An 18,078-nucleotide genomic window follows, 5' to 3' on the forward strand; every position below is an offset into this window, starting at 1 on the left:
CACTACATGCTTCGCATTGCTATCATGAGCGCCCTATCACCAATTATGCGGTTCGGATGCTTGTTTTGAGCTCGTTCTTTATGGAAACGCATTCTGTTCTGTATGTTGTATGCGTGATTCCATATAATGTATGCACTGGTCGGTTCACATTGCTGAGTGCATGTAGCCATTGTATTTTTTGCATGCTTCTCTAGGTTCACCTGAACTAGTGAATGCGGACAAGATATGGAACCCGGTAGTGGCTTCATGGATATGATTTCTGAATGTTTAACATCAGAATGTTGAACTTGCTTTCACCGTTGTACATCCTTCTTCTTTCATATCAATTCTCTATCTCTTGCTTGCTTACGAAAGTATGAGCCATTGATGATGATAGTTTCCTTTCGGCGGACGCGAAAGAATCTCGGGATCCTAGCCATATACACATTCACTGTAAATATATATATATATATATATATATATATATATATATATATATATATATATATATATATATATATATATTGTAATGGGTGCACTGAACAGTTCCGATGGTAACGTCTCTTCGTAACCGAGGAGGCAGGTGACGCAGAGCAGGAACAGCTGGTAGCTCGAACGGCTCACACTCGTGCCAAGCACTGGCGATCCGGCTGGCCCACTGGTTGCACAGCAGGCATGGAAGAGACGATCTGGCTGGCGTTGTTCCTGTGCTCTTCTTCTTCATTACAATTACCCCCGGTGCAAAAGCGGAGCCATCCTGGCGACTTAAGACGTGGAGACGAGCGGGTCATAGAATTGTTTCAGGCGGCGCACGTGAACAACATCCCGTCCACGGCGACGCTTGTCGGATGTCGATGTAAGCGGCTCTATGACATAGTTGACAGGAGAGGTCCGTTCGACGATGCGGTATGGTCCATCATACTGCAAGAGAAGTTTTGTCGAAAGTCCAGGCGTGGTAGAAGGCACGGACAACAAGACAAGGGCGCCGGGAGCGAAGTTCGGATTCGTAGCGTCGCCATCACGATTGGCTTTTTGTCGTTGTTGGTCAGCGGAGGTGAACTTTCGGGCTAATTGACGGCATTCCTCGGCGCATCGGGCGACGGCTGAAACGGGAGCACATTCTGACGCGTCTGGTGTATAAGGCAAAACCGTATCGATGGTATGGGAAGGATCACGACCGTAGAGAAGAAAGTATGGAGAAAATCCTGTGGTACTTTGTGTAGCCGTATTATATGCGTACGTGACAAATGGGAGGATGATGTCCCAGTTTGTATGCTCCGATGAAACGTACATGGCGAGCATATCACCAAGGGTGCGATTGAAACGCTCTGTAAGTCCGTTAGTTTGAGGATGGTACGCCGTGGTGGTCCGATGAACTATGCGGCATTGAGCAAGCAGAGCTTCAACCGCCTGCGACAGAAACACACGGCCTCTATCACTCAGCAGCTCCCGAGGTGGTCCATGACGAAAAATGAAACGATGGAGCAGAAAGGATGCAACGTCACTGGCGGTCGCTGCAGGTAGAGCAGCGGTTTCGGCATAGCGTGTAAGGTGGTCAACTGCGACAATAATCCATCGTTTTCCAGCGAGTGTTAGTGGTAGCGGCCCGTACAGGTCAATTATCACACGGTCGAAGGCACGAGCAAGGCACGGAAGCGGCTGCAATAATCCGTGGGCTGGATGAGGCGGAGATATGCGGCTTTGGCATTGCGGGCACGAGCGGACAAACTTTTGGACAAAAGTAAACATTCCGCGCCAGTAGTAACGTTGCCGCAGGCGCTCGTACGTCTTCAAAACGCCTGCGTGTGCACATTGTGGGTCAGTATGGAAAGACGCGCACATGTCGGAACGCAAAGTCTTAGGGATAACCAGGAGCCACTGGCGACCATCGGGCTGGTAGTTCCGTCGATACAAGAGTTTATCCCGGACAGCAAAATGGACAGCCTGGCGACGCAGGGAGCGGGAGATGGGAGATGCAGGCGAGCCAGAAAGGAGATCCAAAAGAGAGGCCACCCAAGGATCCTTGCGCTGTTCTGATGCGAACGTGTCGATGTCGACCGAGGAGACCGCCTCAATGGTGGAGAGGGAGGCCGCGTCGGCAGGCAGCGGAGAGCGGGACAGAGCGTCAGCGTCAGTGTGCTTGCGACCGGAGCGGTATATGACGTGTACGTCGTATTCTTGAATGCGCAGAGCCCAGCGGGCAAGGCGTCCAGACGGGTCTTTTAAAGAGGATAACCAACAAAGGGCGTGATGGTCAGTAACCACATTGAAAGGCCTGCCGTATACATAGGGGCGAAACTTCCCGAGTGGCCAAACGATGGCCAGGCATTCTTTTCTGTGACGCTGTAATTGCGTTCCGCTTTGTCAGCGCACGACTGGCGTAAGCAACGACGTAGTCGGAGTAGCCAGACTTGCGCTGCGCAAGGACAGCGCCAAGGCCAATACCACTGGCATCGGTATGCACTTCAGTTGGGGCGGTGGGGCCGAAGTGTCGCAGTATAGGCGGAGACGTCAGGAGACGGCGTAAGGTCACGAACGCGGTGTCGCATGCAGGAGACCAGGAGGATAGGTTGTTGGCGCCACTTAAGAGTTGTGTCAGAGGTGATATTATCGAGGCAAAATTGCGAACAAAGCGCCTGAAGTAAGAACAGAGGCCGATGAAGGCGCGGAGGTCTTTGAGTGTCTTTGGTTTCGGAAATTCTGCCACGGCGCGAAGTTTTGATGGGTCGGGGCAAATGCCGTCTTGTGATACGACGTGACTCAGAATCATGAGCTTGCGCGCGGCGAACTGGCACTTTTTCAGGTTCAGTTGCAGGCCTACGTTGGTCAAGGACGTCAACACTTGCCTAAGGCGAAGAAGATGCGTGCTGAAATCAGGGGCGAACACAACGATGTCGTCGAGATAGCACAAACACGTGCTCCATTTGAGGCCGCGCAAGATAGTGTCCATCATTCGTTCAAAGGTAGCAGGTGCATTGCATAGGCCAAATGGCATCACATTAAATTCGTATAAACCATCTCGCGTAATGAGTGCAGTTTTAGGGCGATCAACTGCTGACATCGGGACCTGCCAGTAGCCCGAGCGTAAATCCAACGAAGAGAAGAATTTAGCGCCTTGCAAGCTGTCCAGAGCGTCGTCAATGCGCGGTAGAGGGTATACGTCTTTGCGCGTTATCTTATTGAGACGGCGATAATCGACGCAGAACCGAATGGAACCATCTTTTTTTGTGGCAAGAACCACCGGTGATGCCCACGGGCAGTGGCGTAGCAACAGGGGGGGCCGGGGGGCCGTGGGCCCCGGGTGCAAGGGGCCAGTGGGGGGTGGGGGGGTGTCATATACGCCTGAAGACACCCTTTCCGCTGGCTACACCTGGGGGGGGGTGACAGAAGACCTATGGGCCACGGGTGCCAGACGACCTAGCTACGCCACTGCCCACGGGCTATTGGAAGGTCGAATGACGCCGCGCTGAAGCATGTCGTCCACGTGCTCACTGATCACCTGACGCTCCTTGGCGGATACGCGGTACGGGCGCTGCCGCAATGGCGCGTTGGAGCCAGTGTCGATGTGGTGGCTGACGGTTGACGTGCGACCCAGAGTAGGCTGAGCGACAACAAAAGAAGAACGGAACTGGGCAAGCAGGTGAAGAAGCTGGGAGCGCTGCTCGGAAGTAAGGTCACCGGCAATGAAAGGTGTGAATAAGTCACCTGATGGCGGAGCAGAAGTGGAAAGTGCACAGAAGTCAGTGAGCTCTGTATACGAAGCGTCTGGCACGTCGGTTATAAACATGTCATCAAGAGGCTGAACACGGCCAAGTGCTTCACCGCAAAGAGCCGTCAGGGCTGTAGGAAGCGGATTGCAGACAACGATGGCGCTGAGTCCGGCTGAAATGTCAAGCGTGGCGAAAGGGAGGGGAACATCTTCGCGGGTTATGAAGAGTTCCGAAGGAGTGAAGAGGACAGTGCCTCCAGAGACAGCGCCACAGAAGACGGGAACAACGGCAGACGAGTACGGCGGTATGGTGATGTCTTCCCGAAGGACTAGCTTAGCGGGAAGAGATGTGGCGCCGACGAGGGGTACGTCACACAGAGGCGATAATTCGACTTCAGCACGTGCACAATTGATGACGGCGTTATTTCGCGAAAGGAAGTCCCACCCAAGTATCACGTCGTGAGAGCAGGACTGAAGAACCACAAACTCCACAATATAGAGAACGCCCTGAATAACAACTCTAGCTGTGCAAGCTGCTGAAGGCTGCACTGGCTGGGCGCTTGCTGTGCGAAGAGAAAACCCAGAAAGTGGCGTCGTAACTTTTCGTAAGGCGCGAGAGAGGCTTTCGTTTAGGAGAGACACGGCTGCTCCTGTATCAATTAGCGCAACGGTAGGGAGGCCGTCCACAGTTAGATCGACAACGTTCGAAGGCGACAATGGAGGACTTGTACAGATCGATGGCGACGCAGTTCTTGCCTCCTGAACTGCGGCGCTTAGTTTTCCTCTTGCGTGGGTGAAGGGCGCCGACGCAAGGGGGATAACGAGCGGCGACGCGGGGAAGGCGTACGACGTGGATGGACCGGGCGCTCGGCTGGTGGCCTGTTCGACTGCCGACTAAGATAAGTGTCTTGAAAAGGTTGCACGTCGGCGTAGGGAGGCGACTGCACCAACCCATCAGAGTGCAGCATGCGGCGGCGGCAGAGTCGTGCAACATGGCCGGGAATACCGCAGGCATAACATATGGGCATGTTGTCTTGTGTGCGCCAAGGATTAGCAAACGCAGGAGCAGGTCGATGAACGAGATGACGAACGGGTGGTAGCGTCGTGGATGTAGCGCAACGAGTGGTTGACGAGGAGGCTGCGCGGCGACGGATGCGTAAGTAGGTGGCGCGGCGCCAGGGTACAGCTGATGCTGCATTGGTAGAGCCTCAGCAACTTGAGGCTGCGCGGCGACGGTTGCGTAGGTAAGTGGCGCGGCGACAGGGTACTGCTGATGCTGCATAGGTAGGGCCTCAGCAACTTGCTCTTCAATAACCCGCCGGAGCGTAGGGGCGAGCTGTGTAGGAGGCTGTGAAGGCAGCGGCTGTTGTTGGGGTAGCTCAGCAAAGGGCATTAGAGAGAGCTGACGTGCAATTTCCTCCCGCACGAAAGCTTGGATTTGTGTGAGCAGGGGGGAGCGATCAGGGAGGACGGTCATGGAAGAGAGGGCCTCGTCGGCCACTGAGGGGCGCCTGGTCAAAGCGCGTTGCCTTCTCAACTCGTCGTAGCTTTGGCACAAGTTTATGAGCTCTGCTACGGTGCGCGGACTCTTGGCGATCAACATTTGAAAAATGTCATCGGCGATGCCCTTCAAAATGTGCTTTAATTTCTCATTTCCGGGCATAGAAGCATCCACACGTTTGCACAGGTCGAGAACCTCTTCGATGTAACAGGTGAATGTTTCACCGGGTTGTTGCGCTCGCTCTCGTAACCGCTGCTCGGCGCGCAACTTGTGGACGGCAGGGCGACCGAAAACTGCGGCGAAACTGGTCTTGAACGCGGACCAGGACTGAAAGTCGGCTTCGTGATTCTTAAACCACAGGTGAGCCACCCGCTAGGTAGAATATGACGGCATTTAACTTGGCGGTATCATCCCATCGATTGTGCAAGCTCACTCGTTCGTACGTAACCAACCAGTCATTGACGTCCTGTTCGTCCGTACCGCTGAAAACCGCTGGATGGCGTTGCGGGACAGCGCCAGAGCAGGCAACGGGGGGTGGCGGCGGCGTCGGCTGGCGAGAGTCAGGCATGACGGGAGGCAGAGTCCGAGACCGGAGTTCCAGGGTGTAGATGTTCTTGAGTACCCCGCACCTCCACCAATTGTAATGGGTGCACTGAACAGTTCCGACGGTAACGTCTCTTCGTAACCGAGGAGGCAGGTGACGCAGAGCAGGAGCAGCTGGTAGCTCGAACGGCTCACACTCGTGCCAAGCACTGGCGATCCGGCTGGCCCACTGGTTGCACAGCAGGCATGGAAGAGACGATCTGGCTGGCCTTGTTCCTGTGCTCTTCTTCTTAATTACAATATATATATATATATATATATATATATATATATATATTTCAGATGATAAAGGGAGGAAAAGCTCGGATGCTTCGCTGTTGTGTAGTCCCTTGCGGAGTTCACGGTTGCCCAATTATCCAGTATTCTCGTTTCTTCTGTTTGCGTCTCTTGCGTATTTCGTACTCCCCCTTTGAATATTATATAGGTGACTTAAGCGCCCTGCCGGTCACCCAAATATTGGCCAACGCACCCTTTGTGGGTATATATGCCGCAGCACACTGCAGGAGAATCATCGTAAGCATCTCATCACCACCTTCGTCGTCGTCGTCGTCGTCATCATCATCATCATCATCATCATCATCATCATGATCATCATCGAGTTCGCTCACTTTGCCAAGGAGGTTTCAAAAATAATTCTGGAGTGGAGATGGCGCCCTGAAATTGAAGCCGGCCGCCGCCATCTTACTAAGGGAACCGATTAACGTTAGGATGTGGCGGAGTAGAGGAAGCGCTTTCTTTTTCGTTTTCAGCTGTTTCGAAACGGCCAATTTTGCCACGCAGATGATTCTTGATGTCTCTGTCTGTGCCACTCACTTTAGGATCAAAATTGAACGTCTGGACAACTTATGGGAGGTCGCGATATGACGACTGAACCAATGGCAATATTCTAGCCCGAATTTTATTATTTCGATCACTCCAGAATTTATTATCACAGAGCAAGAGCAGCTGCACTGCGGCTGTTCTCCGCCTAGTTCACCACGCTTTTAACGATGAAGTAAGCGCTGGCTTCACCTCTGCCAAGATTGTGGCGCTTTAGCCACGCCTTATCGCCAAGATTGTGGTGCTTTAACCAGGCGCGAACACATGCTCTGGTCTTGCGAAAAAATTGAAGACTCGGCGATCAAGGATGCGTCCAGTTGGGAGGCTGCACTTCGCAGGCCGGACCTGGATGAAAAGTTCTGGGCTGTCCAGCAGGCTCACGACGTGGCCGTGAGGCTTGGCCTTCCGGTACCGACGTGGGAGCGGCCCGCTTAGTGGTTATCACTAATTGCAGGACCAAATAAAGTTTTCCATCCATCCATCCATCCATCCATCCATCCACCACCCACCTCTGCCGGTAGGAATCTGTGGGAGTTGCCACTCCAGAATTTTCTTGTAAAACCTCCTTGCAATTCCTGCCGCCCGTCAACCGCCGGAAACCGCAGCAGACCCTGAGAGCAGGCTCCTCGTCTCCGAGGCCGCGTGGCGAGCACTCAGCATCCCGCAAGTCGCGGTCCCCGAAACGACGCGGAGTTGTCCAGGGGAGGAGCAGCTCGAGGCCGCGTTCCGGTTCCAGGCGTAGGGACCTCATCGCGACGACGGACGCCATCCCATGGCAGGACCTCGAGCCGTGGTCGTTCCGCAAGCGGCAGGTGGGGAAGCAAGGGAGCAGCGCAGGTCACGCAGCAGGTGAGCTGGGTACAGGTTGTTTCTCCCAAAGCTCGTCCCCCCCCCCCCTGTTGACACAGAGCTGGCAGAGGCACATGCCCAAATTAGGCGTCTCACTGAAGAAAACGCAAAACTCAAATCAGAAATCACTAGCGTACACGCAGAATTCGTAGCACTTAAAGATGAATTGCTTGGAAGAAATAGCACTACCCCTACACAAAACACTTCAACCCCACCCCCGGAGAAGCGGAAACGGGAAGAACAGCCAGCTCACACAGTCACTTCAAACCCGACACCGCAACGAGCAACCGCGCAGCCCACTGCACCGCAGGGAGTCATACCCGTCCAATATATGCCACTCTCCAGAAGGTAGAAGAGGTAGTAGCAAAAGCTATTCAAAGCCTTCAGACATCCCTACAAGCTACCATGCAGCAACAACTCACAGCTATACAACAGTCAGCGGCACAACAACAACAATTCGCAACTCAACAACAACACTCTAACACTCAGTTGGCGGAACGCATCATGAGGCTAGAGGAACACATACTAGCACTGGAAGCTCGTCAGAGCCGGCGCCTCAAGAAAACAGCTCATCAGACCCTACCAGAATTGCCAGATTCTCTGGGCTCCCCAGAACCCCATCTTGTGCACGCATCACCACCCCTTGATAACCAAGATGGCTCCGCCTCAACATATATGCAGTAAGCGCGGGGACTCCCCAGGCGAAACCACGGTGCGGCAGTGGAATCGCCGGGGCTACAAGCACAAGTGTGGATCACTGATACAATGCATCGCTACATCAACAAGACCACCTGAAATCATCGCACTGCAAGAAACGAACACACACGTCCGCCTACCCGGATACGTCACTTATGGCAGCGATACAGGCAGCAGCCTTCACACCCTGGTCACTAAGAAGCTAGTGGCCGTTCAACACCACCTCCAGCAATCCGAACCGCTTGCCATTCTGCTCGAAATTATCCCACAGGCAACAAAGAAGAAGGGTCCCATGTTTGTTCTAAACGTCTACTGTCGGTCGAAAAGCGCGCCATCGGTCCTCAAACTGGTTTTGGAGCAAGCCACGCACGCAGCAGGCAACCATCCACTTCTAATTGTGGGCGACTTTAATGCAGCCCACCCCCTCTGGGGTTATACGTACACCAACCCCAGGGGAAACATGCTTCACAAAGTTATTGAGGACATGGATCTCACACTCGTCAACGATCCAAAGAATAGCACGAGGCTTGGCACAAGTGTTCAGAGAGACACGAACCCCGACTTAACCCTCACCAGAAATATCCCCCAAGCTTGCTGGACCAATCTGGAGGAGTACCTAGGCAGCGACCACGCGCTGCTAGCCACCACTCTCCATGGGCTCGAATACAAAGCCAGGATAGGCACGGCTCGCCTCACGGATTGGACCAAGCTGCGGGAGATCAGAGAAGAAAGAGCTGCGAAGGAACAGAGCCAACAGCTTCAGTCAATTAAGGACTGGATCACTCAGCTTCAGAAGGATGTGAAGGCGCACACCAAAACGCTTGAAACATCCACCACCACTCCAAGCATCGACGCTCGCTTGCTCCACATGTGGGAAGCCCGGCGTAGCCTGCTGAAGCGTTGGAAAAGGCAAAGATTAAATCGCAAGCTCAAGAGGCGAATAGCACTACTTACACAAGAGGCTGCGGAATACGCTACCACGCTATGCCGAGAGAATTGGCTATCCCTCTGCGACAGCTTGAGAGGAAGACTGAGTACTTCCAAGACGTGGAAGTTAGAGGTATTTAATCAACCCGGCCAGCAGCAAAACGGAATCCCACCGCAATATGGCCCGAGTAATTCACCAATTTCCTGGAAACGAGGCGGACCTCCTTTTGACTCTCAAAGCCCAGTACTTCCCCACACAGCCATCGGAGCCTCTGCCACCCTACACCGACACCCCTAACGAGCTCCTAGATGAGGACATTCATCTACATGAGGTAACAACGGCGATAATGGGCTTGAGACGCCACACAGCCCCGGGAATGGACCAAATTACCAATAAGGCACTCATAAATCTTGACAGCCCCTCGCTACTAGAGCTTACCGCTCATCTTAACGAAGTATGGAGGAAAGGAAACCTTCCCGAGGACTGGAAAATAGCCGAGGTTCGTCTGATACCGAAGCCAGGCAAGCCACCAGCCATTGAGAACCTACGACCGATCTCCCTCACTTCGTGTGTAGGAAAGCTAGAGCACATCGTTCTCAATCGGTTACAACCATTCTTGGAGGACTCGGGGAAACTTCTAACAACGATGATAGGATTCCGTCCACACCTCTCAACTCAAGACATCCTACTTCAGCTGAAAGAGGAGGTGATTGTACCAGCGACACGCAACTCCCCCACGGCTATCCTCGCCTTAGATCTTAAAGGGGCGTTCGATAACGTCAAGCACACAGCAATCTTACAGAGGCTAAACGCGCTGGGCTGTGGGGCCAGGACGTACTCCTATATCAGAGATTTCCTCTCAGATAGAAAAGCCATCCTAGAGGTCGGGGACAATGCCACAAACCCCTTGCTACTGGGCGGGCGCGGCACACCACAGGGCGCAGTGTTATCCCCTCTCCTTTTCAATATCGCCCTAATAGGCCTACCGCCGCTCCTCGATAACATCCCAGGGATCCGGCATGGCCTATATGCCGACGACATTACCATCTGGTCGTCCACAGGGTCCATCGCGGAAATGGAGAACCGCTTGCAGGACGCTGCAGACGTGGTGAGCGACTATGCTAAGTCATGCGGGCTCAGCTGCGCCCCCCAAAAGTCGGAGCTACTCCTGGTCTCACTGCGAAAGAAGCACACATCCGACTCGCCCACTATCACCATACAACTGGAGGGACACACCACGTTCCGTCTCAGAGCGTAAAGATATTGGGAATGGTTTTCCAGTCGTATCGCACCAATACAATATTAATTCAAAAGCTTAAGAATACAACAGCCCAAGTTACGCACATGATCCGGCGAATAACAACCAAGACAAGAGGCATGGGGGAGGCGGACACGCTTCGGCTTGTCCAAGCCTTCGTCGTGTCTCGAATAACTTACGCTATTCCATACGCACTACTCAACGAGACGGAACTCAAGAAAATCAACACAATGATCACAAAGGCATATAAGCAGGCGATGGGCCTGCCAATCAGTACGTCCACAGAACGCCTACTACGACTAGGTGTGCACAACACGGCCGAGGAGCTGATCGAGGCACATTTATCCAGTCAGCGAACAAGGCTGGCGATTACGCAAGCAGGGAGGTCCATTCTCTTACGCCTGGGGCTCTCTGCCCCTCTGAGCCATCCGCCGCCTCAGACTGTGAGCTTACCCCATGCCATCCGGAGAAACATCACCGTACGTCCTCTACCTCGCAATATGCACCCAGTGCACCACGCAGAGCGAAGGGAGGCCCGCGCCCTGGCCATACACAAGCGATACGGAACTTTACCATCTACAGCCTACACGGACGCGGCTTCTTACTCCAGACGCGCAGCCACAACAGCCACCGTAGTCGTCAAAACAGAACATCGGAGCAGCATTTCGCTCACACGAAACAATCCCCTCCAAGCCGAGGAAGCGGCCATAGCCCTCGCGCTCTCCCAAACAGAGGTTGAAGTCATAGTGACCGACTCCCAACAGGCGTGCCGCAACTTTGCTAGCGGCAGGATTCACACCTCTACGCTTCGGATCATCAATCAAAAGCCGCCAACGAGATCAGTCATGATCATCTGGGCGCCAGCTCATCAAGGCATTCCTGGCAATGAGGTCGCCAACCAGGTGGCTCGAGATCTGACCCACCGAGCCGACGGCGAGGAATCTGAACCTGAGCGCGTGCACCCTCTAGTCTCTTACCAAGACATCACACAACACTACAAGCTAACCCGCAGAACATATGCACCCCCACACAAGTCACTACCTAGAGAGCAGGAGCGATTCCTCCGAGCTCTACAGGTTAATACATTCCCCCACCCAACCAGAAATCACCTCATACACCCTACAAAATTCTCTCCGCAATGCCGCTTCTGCGCTGAGCCCGGGTCCCTCAGGTAGTAGGGGGTTGCAGAGCGGCACCATTAAATCCTCCGAACCCTTACCCCACTAACGAGCTTTGGGAAAGAGCCTTGGCCAGCTCCGACCTCGAGGATCAGCAACGGCTGATTGCGAGGGCCCAGGACGCGGCCCGAGCTCAAGGCATTCTGGAATGAGGACGCCTCTCCAAAGCTGCATTTACCTAATAATAATGTTTATTCTCTCTCTCTCCTTGCAATTTGCATATCTGCCGCAGCGCCACGTGCGGACGCTGCACGCGGTGGAGGCGAGAAGAAGCAGAAGAGGCGTCCTCGGCCACCGCAGCCACGCAAGCAGAAAAAGAATGAACTCTACCGAAGCAGGTATTTGGATCCGATGTACATATGTCCCTTCCTCTGTCCGCTATATTGTCGCGGAAATCGTGACAGGCGATCACAGCGCGGAGCGTCACGTTTCTCCCGCTAATCACTCGTATTCTACGTTGGGTATGAATACGAGGCCTTTTTGGACAGCGCAGAGCCCAATGACGTATGCCGTGTGTCTCGGCCAACTTTATACCCAAGCTGTTCAATGAAAGAACAAAAAAAAAACGATTTAAAAAACACGGTGCAAGCTACAATTACAACAGCGGCGGTGCTTTGCTGTGAGAGGTCTGACGACTGAACACCGTAGATGTTAAAATGGTATCTGGCATTGCGCTTTTATAATTTATGTTGTTGTTGCTGTTGTTGAAGAGCTTCGTTAACGTCAGCCTTATATACCGCCTTATATACTACATACCTGACAACCATTCCAAATTTTACGCAATGTTTACGAATTTGGGCTCCTTCTACGATTTTGCAAATGCTGCTCCAAGTTTTACGAAAAGTAAATTCTATTCGCGAAAATGTTGTAACGCTCTTAACGTTGAAATATGGCGCGACGCAAGATTGAAAAAGGAAATGCGCGCAGAAAAGAAGATATGATTGTGCTTGCGCCACCTTCTTGCGGCAGCGCAAAGCGATACAGGGTGCCCCACGTAACTTGACCCGCATTTTAAAAACGAAAGACGCGTCGGAAGCGAATTGAACCGAACGCACACTATTCGTTCAGGCCTATAGTAACTCGGGCATTTCTTTTTTGTTTTCCCAATAGCTCACTCACTAATTAGTTTTAGTAACTCAATTTTTTAATCATTGGCTGAGGACCGTCAGCGTGACACGCAGATTTGTAGGGCACCTTCAGAAACCACCGATCGAGTTGTCTCCTGTACGATACGCCTCACGTAGTCCTTTTTCTCCGGGTTCCAAAGAAAGCCCGCGGAATATGAAACAAAGCCACGTGACGGAGCGCTTGCGCAGAAGGATCGCGCTGTTCGCAAGCGTGCGTTCGGTGGACAAAGTCGGCTCTCGTCGGATGACGGCGCAAATTCATGCTGCTGGCCGAGCGCTGCCGAGGAGATGAAGAAAGCCCTGCCGCTTCCCCGTCGCCAGTCGCGATGCACTCACGATGCATCGAGTCGTTTAGTTGCTATTTGCCACCGGCCATATTAAAAAAAAATGGCGCAGCTAAACACTCACGCACGCACGCACACAATCACGCACGCAAGTACACTATTCCAGAGGTGGTGGGATTTAAAAAAAAAATCGCAGATTGGCAAGCCAGACCCAGCTTGACAGTTCACAAAGCTCACAGGTTGACAGCGCCGTATTCGTCTCAGTCTCAGTGTCTCCGGAAGTATGTAACAGGATGTGCGCCGGGGCGGAGCAGACGCGGCTCTTTTCGCCTGCACGAAATTCTTTTTGTGCGTGTGTAATTGTAAAACGGAGGCTTAACTTATTATACTTGACGAGAAGCAGGACCTCAGTGCGAGGCAGGGGCGAGGGGTTAGAGGCAGTGCTCCATGCAATACAACACTTCAGGGCGCGCCTGCCCCCCCCCCCCCCCCCTCCAGTTCGGCAGGGCGTGCGTATACAGATGGACCGCTCCACGCTTGGGGTTTGGGTGACCCTTGGACAAGCACCGGGTAACAAAAAAAATAAATAATAGTAACTCAGACGAAGACCATGGAGTACGTGGCGCCCCCTATACGTATTCAAAACATTTTTTTTTCTCTTTCTTTGCGTATACACTGGATAACAGCGCATTTATTCGACGGGTTATTGTAGATTGATTGCATGACCGACCAACCGGCTTGAGTTTAACCTGCCGTCAGTATCTGTGAGAGTGGGCTTGATGGAGATACGAATTTAGCGAAGACCAGCAGTCGATGTTCTACAATCACCTAAATATACAGAACTGCGCACACACGCGTCCTTGTAGTCAATCCCCGTTGGAATCCGCGGAATGGGATCGAACCCGGGGCTTCTTGCTTCGTTCCATGTACTAGAACATCACTGCTTGATATTTTAGTTTTTCTTTTCTTTTTCGTGCAGCATACGAGGCGCTGCCGGGTTCAGTTCCGATCTTCAAGAGAGATAGGCCCGTCTTCCAGTTCAACTTCGACGACTACATCGGAACGGTCAATGGTCTCTTCAACTTCATGGAGATCGTAAGTTGTGAGCTCGCTTATATATACGCCAGGTCGCAAAGTTCTAACGTAAACAGATGTTAAAGAAAAGTACAATTTCAACCATGTGATGACAGTTCCTTCGCTAGACATTCTTTCAGCATGGCAGACATTATAAACGTTCGAACAGCTGTCGCAGTCTGTTCGCTAAATAACAAACATTCGTTAACTACATTTTAATTGTTTTGTTCTAACGTCATCATTACCGTGGTAGCATTGGAGAAGGGTGCAGCAGGGGGCAAAAGCAATTTACGCGATTGTAAGAACGCCATCTAGATATTCGTGAGCAAAAATATGCCTGTATATGCCGTGTGTCCCAGCTAACGTTAGCCAAGCTGCTCAACGAAAAAGAAGATGTTAAAGAAAAGCATGGTGCAAGATACAAATATAGGAACTACGGTGTTTGGTCGACGGAGTTCCGACAATCTAACAGCATAGGTCTTAAATTGAAATTTTGTACAGTGTTTCTTCGAGCAATTCTTTCGTTTAACAGCCTGTTTAATGTTAGCTGGCACATTTCTACATCATCATCATCATCATCATCATCATCATCATCATCATCATCATCATCATCATCATCATCATCATCATCATCATCATCCTGGTTACGCCCACTGCAGGGCAAAGGCCTCTCCCATACTTCATACTCCCATACTCTCATAATTGTTAACATAATTAAAAAAGATGTCCCGTTGCATTCAACACAACTTAGCTTCTTGAGGTACATTATTCTCAAAGGCAGAACGCACTTGCACTAGAAATCAAAGTGGTGACTTGACTAATTAGCATTTATCGCTAATTAACTGTTAAACCAATTACATTTTTTTGCACACTTTTGCAGTTTACGAATTCTAGGCAGCTATTTCTAAAGTCATATCTCCTTGGGAACGGGTTATGACAATGACATCAGTTTCGAGATACATGTTCCCGAAGTTTGAGACAAAATGCATTGGTGTTTCAGTAAGTTTAGCAATTCAATGAACAAAAAAGGCGTTTCCTTAAGACGTAGTGGGACAACAGTGCACTTTTACCCTAAGTTTGAGTGCGCATATCTCAAAACTGACGCTCGTTTCAAAATTTGTTTCCACGAGTCAACGCGCGCTGTGAAATAACCTGCTTCAAGTCGTGCATTGCAGTATAGACACTATTATCATTTTTAAAACAGTTATTATTCAATTATGCATAATTATTTCCAGTTTAAGTAATGTCAGCCTCTTTCAGAAATCCAGGTGCAGAAGTTGATGAGCGTTACACGCGCACGCACGCGCCCACACTTATGATATGACTAACCAAAATCGGGCCCCTCGGTTTCCTTTCTTCTCGTATCAGTCTCGGGAGATGGCGGCTAAATGGCCCAGTTTGCCTATCGGGGCTGCGTCACCTACATTGCGTTTTCGCACTGCGTCCGACGAAGGCTTGAAAAGTCCGAACTAAATGAAAAATGTGAAAAGGTGCCTATAACGATGCAATTACAAATACAGGCAATAGCAAGGCTGAAGTGTCTACTGAATGCAAAGTATACGCAGCCGTCAATTTGGCCGTTCAGTTCGCGGAGAGAATGAAATAGGACATTACATCCGCCGCGTTTTCCCGCGACAGCGCTGGCTGTAACACTCCCGGGGCTAATGTTTTTGTGCTCGCAAACGCAAATACTCAAGAAAGTGGACGGGAAGAATGGAAGTGTTGGTGGCTCAGCTGGTAAAATGCCCCACGCGTAACGTGGAAGACCAGGTTTCCCACCTGCGCCAAGTTATCTTTTTAGTCCGCTTACGTTTCCATTTATGTTATTGTTTCTGCACTTACTGGTGTCGTCACTGTCTGTTTCTTCGTATGGTCGCGACGGAAAAAAAAAATAGAAAAAAAAATATCGAGTCCCTCGGATTCTCTTATTACGCTCGCTCACTCCAATGTTTGATTAGTTATTCGATAGTTTCCGATAATGTTACATGCCTACACTGTAAAATAATTTACGCCCGTAGAATGACTGTGCGAATAGACGGGTAGCTCACACCATTACACCCTTCATGGGGGTTATGGTGCGAGTTATAGATTGGTTTACACACTTATTTACTTTTTTTAGGGTGTAAGTTATTTTACAGTGATACACACGACGGTACACTTATCGTTGCCACCCGCGCAGCTGGGCGGTGTCACGCTGGCCGTGTTACTGTCCTCTTCGGACCCGAGGAGGGCGGGGGACTCGAAGGCCCAGCGCTTCCTCTGTGGCTCGGCCTACACCTTCAGCTTCAACGGCTTCTACATGATGGTCGCCTGCATGCTGAGCTTCACCTCGGCCGTCTACCTGCCGGCGCTCTTCTACGTAAGTGAGCTACACTGCGTATATCACACGTTCGCGTCTGAAGGAGTACGGACGTGGGATACATTTCCGGCTCGCCCGTTTGTGCGAAAGACAACTGAAAGTCAATTTTGCGCGTCTTCGTCGGCTGCCTCGTCTCACGGTAGGTGCCTATGTGGGAGATACGATCAACTTTTGCGAGGTCTCGCCCGAATCTGCGAGCTGCAGCCTCCCTCTCCAGCTCGCACCACGGCTGATCTGAACTCTTTCTTCGTTCAAACTGCTCAAGACTGGAACCATCTAGCTGCTGAAGGGATGCACCCAGTGGCGTAGCAACAGGGGGGGCCGGGGGGCCGTGGGCCCCGGGTGCACGGGGCCAGTAGGGGGGAGGGGGGTGTCATATACGTCGCAAGACACCCGAAAATTGTCGATATCCTCGCCTTCCTCGACTACACTCGGGGAGGGGGGGGGGGGTTGACAGAAGCGCTAAGGGCCCCGGGGGCCAGACGACCTAGCTACGCCACTGGATGCACCACTCCAGTCATTCGTCGTTCAAGGCATTCATTGAAAAACGTGACCTAGATATGCGCACCCCTCGTGTAAAACCCCAAATGGGGATCTTGAGGTATGAATAAATAATTAAGCCGGTGCCACTGTAAGCCGCTTTATTCAAATCGGTCTATAACTCACACCTTTTCACCTCAAGGGTGTATATGTGCTATTTATAAACCGAAAACACCTTTAAAGGTGTAAATTGGTTTACTGTGCACCGGACAAGTCGGCGCATGCCGCTGACAGCGTCACGGTGTACGCAGTGTCATCGGAAGTGGCCGCTCGAGAATGTCGCCCCCCGAACAACAACTCAGAAAAAACAAAACAAAAAGAAAAAGCTTCACTTCCTTCTGCAAGGTATATGCCACCGTAGCTGATGACTTTTACGAGACGCGTTCGTCTGGAAAATACGCTGTGCACTTCGTATTGTGATGCGCCGTCGTCTTACCGGTTCATCAAAGCTTCGCTTAGACCGCTTCCCACAGTGCGTGGGATCTGAATGACTTTTTTTTTTTACTTTTGCACGAAATGAATGGTATAAGCCCTCCGAACCCTAGAAGAAAAGAAAAAAAGACGCTTGTAAATTCCAGTGTGCCCCAAATAACCCCTTCAGTCACGAATTATGGTGGACTGTCAATAAAAGTGTCAGTTATTTTATTACAAGCCTCTGCAGATTCCACTGAAAGGAGGTCGAGGGAGTAGGTTAATGCATAGCACATTTTCATACATTACACATCAATTATTCATCGCTCAAGTGTACAGGCATTCATGTCGTGCTTTTTTTAAAATTTTTTTTTCTAGAGAGGATAGAATTACCGACTCAAAGCACCATCAAGTGAGTTATCGGCTGGAGGTGCAACGAGAAAGTAAAAACGATGTTCTCCCCATCACTTACAGAACGTAGCATGTCGAGCATACCGTCAAACATGGTAGTGCATGCACCAATATGGTTGTGGGCAAGAGTACTCGGCGCACAAAAGCGAAATGGAATTTGCACTGAGTGTAAAAACGGTACAATTTGCGCATGGCTCGATGGGGGTAAATTGGGTCAAATTGGGACAAACTTGGCACAAACAACGTGAGCGACAGCAGTAATTTTCAACAATACTCGTTTCTGCGAACCAGCTTCGTTATTCGGAAGCCGCATGAGTCATGACATACGTACATACATACATACATACATACA

At 51.2% G+C, this 18,078-nt stretch overlaps 1 protein-coding gene across 1 annotated transcript; it reads left to right on the forward strand.

Annotated features, from left to right (window-relative positions):
• Positions 1 to 11,761: 11,761 nt before the first annotated feature.
• Positions 11,762 to 17,702, forward strand: LOC142588847 (uncharacterized). Its single transcript, XM_075700667.1, has 4 exons — positions 11,762 to 11,858; positions 13,911 to 14,026; positions 16,185 to 16,364; positions 17,694 to 17,702. Exons 1-4 carry the CDS (start codon positions 11,840 to 11,842, stop codon positions 17,700 to 17,702), a joined length of 324 nt encoding a protein of 107 aa, XP_075556782.1. The 5' UTR covers positions 11,762 to 11,839.
• The last annotated feature ends 376 nt before the right edge of the window (positions 17,703 to 18,078 follow it).

The sequence above is a fragment of the Dermacentor variabilis genome, chromosome 7, assembly GCF_050947875.1.
Source record: "Dermacentor variabilis isolate Ectoservices chromosome 7, ASM5094787v1, whole genome shotgun sequence".
Lineage (NCBI taxonomy): Eukaryota > Metazoa > Arthropoda > Arachnida > Ixodida > Ixodidae > Dermacentor > Dermacentor variabilis.